Below are 13,412 nucleotides of genomic sequence, written 5' to 3' on the forward strand. Positions count from 1 at the left end.
TGGCTATATGTGTTGTTTTGTAATTGTTCTTATCCTGTGAATTATGTGTGTCATAAGTGTATATACGTTTTTGTTTGCGTCATGAATTACATGTGAATTGTTTTAAGGAAACCTTACAACCAAGGAAAAAAAAATTAACGGCGGAGTTGGCCACTCTGTTAGAATCAGCCCTTAATGCAAATGTGGTTACCTCAAATGGTACATGTATGCTTCCCAGTATTATCGAGTAACTTAGTCCCACTTGGTAGTTCATGAAGACCCTTTTCCAACTGTTGGCTTTTAATTTGTCTTTTATTTTCAAGATCTCACTGTTGGAACAAAATGGAACTTCTTTACACTTTGCTCCCACAGAGGTATGATGTTTCAGTGGTAGAAACTAGAGAGCTGCATTGAGCAAGAAGGTTTCATCTTAGGGTACTTGGCATACAAAAGTCCAACCTGAAGCAAGATGCACAGACAGAGCCTTGAGGGTAAAACAGATTTTAAAAGCGCACACATGTAAATGAAAATTTTCTCTCATTGTTTTGTCATCACAGCAAATGGCACTGTCTACACCTGGGGAGGAGGTACTGAAGGTCAGCTGGGTCATGGGTCAAAGGTCCTGTACCTTGGTGAGCCGCGGCCACTATCCCATGATGCACTGCCAAGGGTTTCACAAATTGCTTGTGGTGACTCCTACTCGGCCGCAGTCACACGTACGTATTGTAATATCTCAAAAATAAGCAACCATTAAAGATAATTGACGTGGCCTTAAAATTGACCTTCTTTTCAACATTTTGACTGTAACAGCATAAATTAAACTTTTCCTCTTTATTTCCTGTAAATACCTGTTTTTTCTGTAGATAACTAAGAATGGCTCTGTATGCAGATATCTGATATTGTTTATTTTTCCACAATTTATCAAATTCTCCAGTAAACAAGCATTGTAAAATTGTAGTAAAAGAGACTACTATGAGCAAATCCACTGAACTGGATATTTGTGAAAAATCAGGATTAGGTGTAACCTGAATGTGCTTGTTGTGTAAAACCATAGTGACTTGGACGTTTTAAAAATTCTGTTACACACCAGTGGTTGAGTCCTTTCTTCAGAGTCATGAATGTAGTTTTGTAAGCAAAAAATTACGAGCACACCAACAACACAGTGTTAGTTCTCAGTTTTTATGTTTTGTCATGTTTTGTGTCATTTCATGTTTCAGCCAACGGCACCCTGTACATGTGGGGTAAGAACAGCCACGTGATCCCCACCTCTGATAAGCCAAAGCCCTACTGCCAGCAGCCCACCCCCATGAAAGTCTCCCCAGGGGGCCAGCCTGTTGCCCGAGTAGCTTGTGGGTCCTGGCATGCCATGGCAGTGGTAGGCACACCTGGTAAGTACATATAGCTCTCCAACCAAAGGAGGCAGAAAATGGCATGCTCCCCTCCATTGGGAAAAAAAATCAGAAAAAAAGCATACTGTACAGACACTTCTACACCATTTTTGTTATGTGCCCACATGGGGATGTTTTCTCTTCATGTGGATTATATGGGGTTTGCACACAACCAGTTAAAATTTGAGTCTGGTGCACCATTCACACTTTCACCTCAGTTCACAAGTGCTTTTGTGAGAAGGCCATGCAGTGTTATCTGGAGTATACTACCTTGAATCCATGTTATATTACATTTGCGTTCTTTGGGGGAGGGGCTATATATTGGTGCAAGAAGCTACTGTTTGCAGTAATTTCAATGAGTCACTTGTACTCAAACTTGTAAAGAGTGCTGCTTCACTTCTCATCCGAACATACACAGCTTTAATCTCAAGGTTATGGTTCTCATCTGTGTGCACACCGTTCTTCTCACTCTTGAGTATGTGAGAAAAAAGTACTCAATAATAATGTTGGCACTTTGTGTATACTTGCAATACAAAAATAGTATCTGTGCAGGAATGGTACATCGTTATCTTGGACAGAGCACCAGTGTGCGATGGTGCAGGTCAAACATAACCAAGTTTCATTAGGATGGGCATAAATCTGCAATTTTCCACCTCAGGCACTGGGCGTACAGTCAAGATGGCATTTACTGTACACTCTCACAGTGGAGGGACTTTCACACGAAACTGAATGAAACCATCAAAACAAGGCCACGATGTTGCTCATATTTCGTCATCCGCATTAGCTTTATTCATTCATTTGTTACCAAGCAGTAAATTATCAACAGTATAAATATTTTCAGAATTGAACTAAACTGAACAAAAAGGCAAAATATCAGGACGTCTTGTGCAATCAATTAAATACGAGTTCATTGCTTTGTCACCGATGTTCAACCAATAATTGGTACATTGGTAGTTGACCCAGCTGGTGAATGTTAAGGTTAAGTGGAATTTGACTGGGATTAATGCCACTGTGCTTTCTCCAATTTATGTCCACTGCCTCAGTCATTAAAATGTAAATTAGGAAAATATGCAGGCATGAGGACAGATAATCAAAACCTTCATTGCAGGATAATGCTCCACAATGGCCACAGTACCATACTGGTTGGATTTCCATTAATATACTAGGAACTGAAGTTAATAAGAATTGTTAGACCAGTATAAGAAGTACACTAACCTGTGCAAATGATAACCGTGTAAATGTGGGTAGGCATTCACCGTGTTCAGGGGACAAGTTTGTTTGTTAGGGAAATTTGAACTGAGTTGTGGGGACATTTCTGAGTCCCCACAACGTTTTCGGTCCCCACAAAATAGGGGAAATGTAGAGTGTATGTCCTTACAACTACGGTACAGGAGGAAGTGAATTTTCAAGATGATAACATGTACATATTACTGTAGTAACATATTGTGTAGTTTTGAGCCCAAAATGTTGAAGCATTGAAAAAAGTTGAAATATACCTTATGTAGAATCAGCTAGTTATTGTAAAATAGTAGACATTTGCTCTGAAAATACATGTAGGTTTCAGTAGAGTGCAAGTACAAGGTAATTGTTAAGACCCACGATAAAGGTTCTTTGTTTTTAAGCCAGCCATTTTGGGCAATTTATATTAGAAATATTTCTCATTAGATGCATTGTATGTTTTTCTTCATTGGCTGTTTTCAATTCAAATTCAGTTCAACAGACTTTATTCGTCCTTGAAAAGGCAATAACATATGGTTGGAAAGCTATGAAAATTTTTTGCAATTGCATAGTACATATACTTAGCTGGATTTAAATAAATGTAAAACTTCTCTAAAATTCAATACTTTTTTAATAGAATATGGTGCTGAAACACGGTTGTCCATTATTTTTAAGTCTAGAATCCACTGGAATAATGGCGCTTAAATATGGCAACTGCCATCCGTACTGTGACAAATGAAATTAATTTAAAGAAATGTGCCTTCAAAAATGAAAATATAAAATCTAAGAATCATTGAAGAGTGTAAAAGCAACAGGAATAAAAGAGAACTACTTTCTGTTATACATGTACTTTTCACGTAATGGGCATTCTTAGACAGCGTCCTGATGGCATACAGAAACTGAAAATGTTATTTTCAGCACATGATAATCACTGGCTAATATTGAGTGGGCTTTCCAAAGTGCTGACTAAGGTCTCTCTGGCTCCCGGTCATTTTAGACCCCCAGGTGAACAACCCAATGTTGAAATACCGAGAAATCAGTGAAAAGAACAACGCACTTTCAATGAATAACTGATAAAAAAGACTCAGAATCATTTTGTCAATAGAAAAAATATTCAATTTACAGGTATTTATAAAAGATCAACACTATTGGCATTTCATGACATAGTTTTTAATTTTTTTTAATGATATTCAATTAATCCTAATTTAAATCTACATGTATTGCAGGTCATATCACAAGACCGGTCATGTTTTGTCTCCTGAATTTAGACTGGATGTTTGATTCTTTTATTTACTCTTTTAGCCAATTCAAGCTATATTGTTCTGTCATTTTGTTATCAAAGACTTACTGTTGGTGCTGTTTGAATGAAATAAGAAATTTTCAGGATTGTTTAAACCAATGTAAATATAGTTTTTTTGTGATTCCTGGAGCTGCAGTGTCCTTGAACAACCCAACAATTGAAATGGAAATGAGAAATTATAGTCTAATCGATTTAGAATTTCCATATGTGTGAATGGAAAAAAAGCACCTGCAATAATGTATGCACAAACTGCCTCGACCAGTTCAGTAACCGCTTATAACTCATGCTTTTTACTTTTGTCAACAATGGGCATGCAGTGCTGGACCCACAAACTCAGAGATATGCTGGTTTGCAGGGACAACTTGTCACGTGTATGAGCGTGTACACTTGACAGTCAATCCCCAGCATCTGCACATGTGTTCAGAATACATTGTTTCATATGCAAGGTCTGCTTCATCCATTGAAATAACCAAATGTTTGTGTTCAGGCCAAATGTATAGTGGTGATTCCCAGTACCACTGAACTGTTGTTAGAGGGCTATAAAGTCACCCAAAGTACACTGCATTGTGGGAAAATGTCAATAAAGTACATGTATGTCTCCATTTTACAGTGATCACACTGGGCTCCAAATAATTTTGCATTTATGTTGTCCGTGCTTTCACAACCAAAACTTGCCATTGCCCTCTTTCTGTCATTACATGGGCTGGTGCGATCACTCAAAAATATCTTTCTGTTCATCAGTTGACATCCAACTCACATACCGGATGTCTGCCATGAGGCATCACATACATTTAATGTAGATAATGATTTAAACCCATGTGCCAGAAATAGGTCTTTGGGGGAATAAGAGTGTATGTTCTTAATTCTGTGGTTCTCATTTCCGACCAACTCTTATCTTTGGTTCCAACTCTTTATCCCTTTCCCCCAATCGAATGACCCTCTCTTAAGGTCAGAAAAATATGAGAACCGTAGAATCAACTACTGATGCTTGCCCTAAACTGTATTGTGGATTTCACCTGACTGTGAGGTAAAATGTATTATCTATGATGTTTCCCTTATCAAAGGGGATGGCTAATTTTTGCCCAAGTAATATTTTAATGAAGGCTGCAGCCATGTACAGCAGTTATTACCAACCCCCATCCTTCTTAGAACCTTAAAGCTGTAGTGAGCTTTAATGCGGTGCAGTTGAGTTGAATTCTAAATTCGAAGTGTTTTTACATTGATTATTTTTTCTTTGTGCATTAGTTAACCAATACAAGCAAGTTACTTCACCCTGTTGTTTTAGTCATACTTCTTTAATAATGTTGTGATCTATACATATTCGTCTTCCCGACTGACTTAAGGAACCTTCTATTACTGGAGTTTTGTTGTTTTTTTTTCAAACTAGTTCTGTGGCATACTAGCTGCTCCACGGTAGTCCATGGAAACAGCAATTCCATGAAATCAACAGATTTTTGTCCAAGATATATTTGTCCCCAACAACTTCAGTCACTCTCCTTCTTGGCCACAGAATGGCAACCTCTTCAAGAGGATTCTGAAGAGGAGCTTGATCCAAACATCTCAATAGGAATGTGGGGAGATGGTGATTTCTCAGACAGTATGGAAGTTGGCGAAGGTAAAGACATGACACCCGAAGATGTAAGTGCTTTCTGTTCTTGTCAAAAGGTATACATGTAACCTGTTAACATATTAGAGGCTTTTAATTCATGATCAGCAGATTATAGGTATAATCCAGACATAAACACAGTGAAATGCTTTAGAAAATAGATCCCCAAATGTTTATGCCTAAATAAATTGTCAGCAGCAGCATGTTTTTGTGCATTGATCTCAGTATGTATTGTCGACCCTTTGCTTGTTTGTTTTTGTTGTTGAGGGCTTTCTTGTTTGGGATTTTCCTTTTCTTTTGGGGGGTTTTGTTGCGAGGGTGTTTTTCTTTTTCTTTTTTTTTTCATTGGTTTTCGTGTGATTTACGGCATTGAGGTTTAAATCCATGTAGCTGGTTTGCATCAGAACAAGCCCAGTGACGATCTTTAGTGATTTTTGTGAAGCTCAGTTTTGGCATAAAGTTGAACTTGCTTTTTTTTCCCAAGTTTTTTTTCTGCCCCTGTAATTCAAAGAGTGGATGTTAATTGTTCATGTGATATGAATATGAGGGGGTTGAGGATGTGTTGAGGAATTCAGTTTTTAAAACTTTTAAAAGCCTCCACTAAAAATATCGGGGTGGAAGTTGGAAGGTGAACAACACGGTTGGGTTGTTTCTCTGTAGTCTCTAAAGGGCTTGTGCTCAGTCATCCACTACTTGTAAATCAAATAAGTGTGCTTCTGTCTGCTAAAGTAGATTGAAATGGACCAGTTGATCCAAGTAACTTCATGGTTGAGTGGTAATAAAGTCATCTTTTTGGGAAATTATGGCCCTGCCCTGTTAAGCCTTTGAGCAGACTTGTCCCAAGACCTAGGTCTTGGGATTAAAAAAAAGTGTAAAGTGTTATCAATAATTTACAGTATCAAATGCCCATTCAGCCTGCCTTGATGCATCTGAATTGTGTTAGGATTATCAAAGTTGTCATAACGCTGTATGTCTTGCCCTGGCATCATTCATGTCAAGTTATATTGCATGCCAAGGGTCTGATGTACAAACTACAGATTTCTGTGCATGTTTGCACACAGCCAGTCAACACTTCGCACATCTTCACCTGCCCCAAATCAAGCCCTGCTTTTTTCTATGTAAAAAACTTCTACTGTGCTTGCCCATGGGCTCAGTATACACAAACAAAAGAGATACAAGGACAGAGACTTTGTGGATTGCCACTGAGCACCCACACTAACACTGAGATGCTGAAGGGTTGTACACTTTCCTGTGATAATCAGTTGTACATACATGTACATGTATTGTATGGTTTGTACATGTACATGCAGAAAGGTACACATGTGCACCCTGAACTGCATAAGTGGCTCTTGCTGGCAGCTACCTACCTGTGCCCACCACCATCTGTTTTTACAGCATGGATTCCATTTGGCTAAGGCTGCAGTGTAGTTGTTTGCGTGCATCTGTGCATAGGCAGTCAGGCTCCCTATCCCATTTCATGTCCAACCCACCTCCAGCCTAGCTACTTCTATGAAAAATAAAGCTACATATACTTGCCAGTAAACTCTGCACCTGCTCCTGTGAACTATTTGGAAAAATACAAGTAGCAAACGGTGTTGCTACTTTATTTGAGGGCTTCTGTCACCAAAGTACACTACCTACTGATGTATACATAAAAATCACCAGGATGTTCTCCTTGTTCTGCACTTCTTGTCTGACTAGCTCAAACTTTCATCTTGTGAGTATGCTTTACAACACTGTGGAGGTCCTCAGAGGTCTTCATAAATATGTAGTGTGTCGCAGGTCACCCAGTCACAATTTGATCAACTCAACTGTGATAAATTTGATCCTTTGTCATTGTGCATCCTCTGAGACTTGCAAACTAACTTGATGTTTTGACTTGCTTGACTTTCGCTTGATTTCTGATGGACTTGAGATGTACCCAACTATGCCATTGCATCACAACATCCTTCTGCATGTATAAATGAACCTATATTTACCTTACACAAGCAGTTTCATCAAGTAGAAAGAATAGGTCTTCCATTAACATTAGAGCTACCGTTTACATCTCTCTCATGAACTATTTGGCCTCCCTCAACCAAGAGAAACCTTCCCCTCAAGTCATCTCTGTCAGAAAGGTTAGAAGGGTAGCCTTTGAGATGTTACAGAGGATTTGTTATTGATCTTTTATTCAGGCAAGCAACTGTGGCTCTGCCTTTCAAGAGCAGCCAGGTTTATCCGACCAACAAACCCACCCTGTGCAGCGTGAGGCCACCAAACTGACACTGGCAGAGTTCTACGCACCAACCCCACTCCCCGCCATCTCCGTGCCCGAAGATTACTCTGATGAAATGGACTCAGAACTGGACACTGAAAAGACAGACCCAAAAGTAGATGAAGTATACCAGGGAGAGCAGGCTGTTCTAAATTCAGAGGGGACAATGTTGGAATTAGATTCCCAGGCGGTTGATGAAGCAGTAGAGGAGGAAGGTATCCCTGCTGAATTGGACTCTGTGGATAAGTCACTGACAACACATTTCTTCGTGGATATAAGTGGTACCTCAGTTGAACAAAGGACCCTCAAGAATGAAGTGTTGGAGACAGAGAGGTCAAACATAGTTAAAGGGGGAGTCTCAACCAGGAGCAAGCAGCACCAAAGCCAGCCACAGGAATCAACCATGGTTAGGTCCAAGACCATGCCTGTCGTTACTCGGAAACCTCTGAAAATGGCCTCAGCCAGCACCACAGCAGCATTCAACTGGAGTGATCCCCCGAAGTCCTCTCCTGAGACCGAGCCCACCAGCAGCCGATTTGTGATCCACAAGCACGTATCCGTCCAGCTGAATCGCAAGGGAGATGGCTCCAGTGACCGGACGAGAGGGAGGAAGCCAATTGCCCAAGTTGGGCTTCACGGTTCAGGAGAAGGTGATGCCCTGCTCAGTCGCTCCAAGGAGAGGAACGTTATGCCCCCGCCTCCTAATTTCAACAGAGCCAAGACATACTACGGCAGGATGAGTCAGAAGAGGCCAGAAGCTGAGCCGCGGCTGTCACAGTTCCTGTCGTCTCTGCCTCCAGCACCATCCCAGACATCATCTGCTCCCACCAAGCTGCAGGCTCGAAAACGTCTTGATAAACCTACTGGTCCTTCTGATCGTTCACCAAACTGGGTGAAACCACACTTGCTTCTTGTTTCAACTTCTGCGGAAGGGAGGGGTCAGATCCCAGGAAAACCAGTGTTCTCCTCAGCCGCTTCGTGGAGGACAAGAAGCAGTGAGGAGGATATTTTGTAAGAAACGCATCCGGAGATGCTTTCTTTTGTAATATGCATTCCAGAAAATCTTTAGTCCATCCCTTTTCTTAGGATCCTCAATCCGTCAGGCACAACCATAGTAAATCTTGGAAGATGAATAAGATATCCTGGAAATCTGGATTTAAAAAAAAATGTGCAATTAAGCCTTGCATGTTTGCTTTTCTCTTTTCAAAAATATATGTGATATCGAGTGTTTGTAAAGCATTGCAGTATACAGTATTTGAAATCGATTTAATAATATTGAGGGCTCGGGAAAACGCCATGGTCACACTGTCACTGAATTATTGAGAAAGGTTACTTTGAATATTCAGGTGTGGAAGGTTTAAACATAGAAATAGCTGTATTGCATGTGAAGTAGCAGAATAAAAGTGGATTCAAGGTGGTCTATGAGCTAGGTGCATTTGTTTCAAGACGGCAACTGTTTATGGAATAACGACACTGCCTTAACCTGAAGTATTTTTCGTGTTACTGCTTGTCTTACGAGTAGAGAGCGCGTACACACAGAAGAACTGTCTGGATAACATTGTTTCACGATATAGCTTGGTACAAGTAATTTTGTGTACTAAGTGCCTTATGTACAGTCAACAGCTACGAATGAGGCATATTCTGTCAAAAGCAGGGCAGGAACTTCGTTTGTGAAGGGGCAAGGCAATTTCTCCTTCGTAATGGACACTTGATAGAAAATCAGCTTGTTTATGGGAACATTTGAGTAGGCATCTGTTCCCGCCCTGTGAAAGCCGATATTTCTTGGTAGCTACTTTGGCGGAACTATACTGTTAAGTTAGTGTTGAGAGATGAAAACATTTGTTTATATTTCCGTTTCGGTTTTTACCAAGAGACAGCTTTTTGTGAAAGAACACTTATTTCAGATAAATCTGGCGAAATAGGGTAACAACATGGTATGTATAGGTTTATCTGTCGCGATTTGTTTGGTATATTCAATAGCAAGTAACAATTTCAAAGTAAGATTTGCGCAAAACAGTTTTATGGCCAGCATTGTGAAGCTACGTTTGGTGTCATTGTTTGTGATATCTTCAAATTATGGTGGTTTTACATTTTTAAACAGAAGCCAGTTCACACCTGTACAGTGATAATTTTGTTACCATATCATGGACAGTAATATGTATATTATTGCGACTGTCTAATATTAAATGATATTGCGTATCAAATTAAGCATTAATAGATACGCTGGTCTTTGGAGGGTGACGAAACGTTTCTGTGATGTGCACCAAAACTTTTTCCCCTTTTTTTCCCCAGAAAATACTTTCCTTAGTTCCTTGCTCATACAGCTGTGTAGTTTTTAATATATAGAAAGGGTAACAAAATTTGGACTTGAGTGGAAATACGACTGCATTTTGGAGAATGCTGTGTTGTGTAAAAATGCGAAACTGTCCCGGATTTTGGCGCGGCTTTGTCAACAGTGGTTTTGGTTTTTAATTGTAACTACTTTATGCTGTGAAATGCTGTGCGACAGTATACCAATTTCATATCGAACAAAGTGGTAGGTGTATGATTATTCAAGAGATAAGAACAAAGTGGAGAGCATTTTTCTGTATATTTTTGTACATCTGTAGATTGTACCATTTGTCATATAATTTGGCATGAATTAAAGATACACTATGTTTGAGCAATTTTCTTGTTTGTTCTGTGCATATGTTTAATTATCGTATATACAGAAAGGTCCTTATGGCAGTCACAAATTTTGAAAATATAAGGCCTTATTCTAAGCTTGAAAGAATTATTGATAGAAATAAAATATGCTCCAAACTATTTTATTTATGCAACTAGTTTTTTTTTGGGGGGGGGACAGTACACAAATTTAACTAAATTCTCTTGGAAGATTTCATGTATATATATATTTTTTGGTTATGATCTTTCATGCATTTTTCAATAAAGACTCTATAAGTACGGCCAACACGACTTGATGTTGATATTGATATTGATAAAGATATTGATGGTATTGTCGGTGCGTGCTTTGTTCGGTTGGATCTTAGGTCAGCTTGTTGAGTGGTAAATTTTGTTTGTCCGTTGGATGGATGGTCAGCAAGTTATTGGTTTGGAAGGTGGACTAGTTTAGTTGACTAGTTGGTTGATTTGAGTGGGCCTATTTAGCCGACCAGTTGGTTGGTTTGGGTAGGCCTGTTCAGCGCACAAGTTGATTGATTTAGGTAGGCCTGTTTAGCCGACTAGTTTATTGATTTGTGTAGGCCTGTTTAGCTGACTAGTGGGTTGATTTGGGTAGGTCTGTTTAGCCGACTAGTTGGTTAATATGGGTGTTGTTTGTTGAGTCGAGTTCATTGGTCATTAGTTTTGCTGGTATAGGCCTATGTTAACTTTTTTAATAGTTTCACGCTTATCGCGATCATGCAAATGAGAACTCATGTAGTTTGGTAACGTTATTTGACAATGTCGCCTGAAAGCATATAACTTGGGCTTTCAAAAAAGATAAGTGTATTTGTTTTCGGGAGGCGTTCATTTTCGGACAGTGAACCCACATTAAAGGGGTTACCGGTCCTTTGCAGTCGTGTCGAAATCAGGTGATGTTGGCACTGTCTTGTTTCCCCTGGAAGCAAAGCTCATTGCATTATGATTGTGAGTGTCAGATATATTGACTTCATAAGGCAACTGTTAGATACCATATTCATATTGTCAACTAAATGTATTTTGTCTTGTCAACATTCCTCCCTTGCATTTTCAACTGACCCAGAAATTAAATTAAAATGTTGTTATCTCTTCAGCTTAAATGCTGGGCACACTTTGTGAAATGGGCCGATTCTGGAAAGCTTTACTGCGACGACTACTATCGTGCTTATAGATTGCTTGTAGACAAAGGATTTCCACGATGTGCCAGGAGAGATGATGGACGAGGAATTGAGTGGCACCGCTGAGATTGTGTACCGAAATAGACCTTTAATCTTGACAAGTATCCGGTCCTATAGCCACAATCAACGATTGACGCACCATCCGTAATCGGTTATTTTTCTTCCCATCCTTGCCCGACCCGCACAGTCGAGCCGTGAGGCGGGGATGCAGCTATCTACGAACCCCCGCGGCTAACACGGATTGCTGGTGTTGCACCGGTACCCCCCACGGCATTGTTTTCCTTAGTTTCCCCATCAAATTCACCGGTCATTGTCTGCCAACCTTCTCCGGGGTTGGGTGGGAATTAGTCGGCCCAAGCTCGACTAGTCCGACCCGCCTTGAGTGTGCGACTTGTCTGTTTCCCTTCCCGAAGCACACCTCGGTCGAAACCCTGACGTCGGCCCGGTGTTTTGAGAGCTGGGAGGGGGGCTAGAGGGGGTAGACAGTGTTAGGTTGGGGGGAATAAAACAGGGGGCAACGTCCGGAACATAAATGTATCGGCGCGTAACATAAATCTCTGGCCCCCAGGGTGAAATTTATTTCAGAGTGCCTGCAATCTTATGATTTATGAGCGTTGGCACTCCCCGAACTCGTTAGGGAAGATTTTTTCCAAGGAGATGAAAAGGAAGAAGGGAAAAGGGAGAAGGCTGCCCGCGTGCTGATGTGTAAAAAATGTGTTTTCTCGAAGTGGAAAGGAAAACATCGGCGGAATTGCTGAGAAAATTGGGGGGAGGCTTCTAATTTATTGTCCACTTGTTTATTGTGTTGGCATTAATGTTGGGGCGGAGATTCTAAGATTACGGGACATTCTGTTCTCGGGAATGTCTTGTCCATGTTTGCCGGTTATGGAGCACTGGGTTACCGCCGTCAAAACACACGCCCTCTACTAACGCCTTTCTTGCCTTTCAGAACAGTCTCCTGATTTTGTAGTACTTTGCCATTTTCTTGGCACCCCGCCTTTGTGTGTACAAATTTTAAGATCTGATATGTTCACGGATATTTTGACCTCGCCAGTTGGGGGGTAGGCCTATTGTCGGAGGACAGGTTTGGGGGAATAAGTGTAAGGTACCGTGTATGTGCCATCGATTCTCTAAGCTGTAGCTACCAACGTGTTTCTGGCCAACCTTTCCAGTTGAGTTTCCCATTCTGTTTCCAAAATCAACATGTTAACGGAAGAAGAATGCTCATGGGCGTTAAACCTACGGGAGTAGGGGATATACCGCCCTCCCCCAGTTTCTGGACAGGGGATATGCCACACAATCACTCCTCCCATTTTTTGTGCAAAGAAAAAAAACAAAAAAATGCTTATTATCAGCCCCATGCAATAAATTGAGAGACAGAACTAGTACTAGGGTAATTTAATAGTACATCAACATAAGATTTATTTTTTCAGAGAGGATAGACGGAGGGATAGCTGGATAAGATTGTCGTGTTAATATTAAGATGCTTTTCATAATTTGGATGACTTGACACTGTCCAAATTATTTGCAGCCATATTAGTTTGTATCGATTTTAGGAGCAACTGTACGTTTAGTTCGTGCGTTATGTATCAGGCATATAAAAGGCTGTAGTGGGAAATAGGAGAAAATTTAATCGGACAATTTTTGTTTAACTTGTTGATAAAAAATGGATGTTGGTAATATCAGGGAAGTTCATAGCAACCCTACAAACCCCAGTTTAATGGGGAGTGGGGCTGAGCAGTACCAATGACGGCGTCACACAGTTTCTAACCCCCACCCCCATCCCCACCCGACCCTTGCTGGTCGTCCG

At 40.4% G+C, this 13,412-nt stretch overlaps 1 protein-coding gene across 1 annotated transcript in view; it reads left to right on the forward strand.

The window, feature by feature from the left end:
- Positions 1-10,411, forward strand: part of LOC110987310 (uncharacterized) — an 85,736-nt gene extending 75,325 nt beyond the window's left edge. The window contains exons 3-6 of the mRNA XM_022249923.2: positions 537-695; positions 1,197-1,367; positions 5,396-5,523; positions 7,666-10,411. Of these exons, the coding sequence (XP_022105615.2) occupies positions 537-695; positions 1,197-1,367; positions 5,396-5,523; positions 7,666-8,760 (1,553 nt within the window). The 3' untranslated portion in view covers positions 8,761-10,411. The remainder of the gene's footprint in view (positions 1-536; positions 696-1,196; positions 1,368-5,395; positions 5,524-7,665) is intronic.
- The last annotated feature ends 3,001 nt before the right edge of the window (positions 10,412-13,412 follow it).

Source organism: Acanthaster planci, linkage group LG05 (genome assembly GCF_054643075.1).
Source record: "Acanthaster planci isolate LZ-2023a linkage group LG05, COTS_SCS, whole genome shotgun sequence".
Classification (NCBI taxonomy): Eukaryota; Metazoa; Echinodermata; class Asteroidea; order Valvatida; family Acanthasteridae; genus Acanthaster; species Acanthaster planci.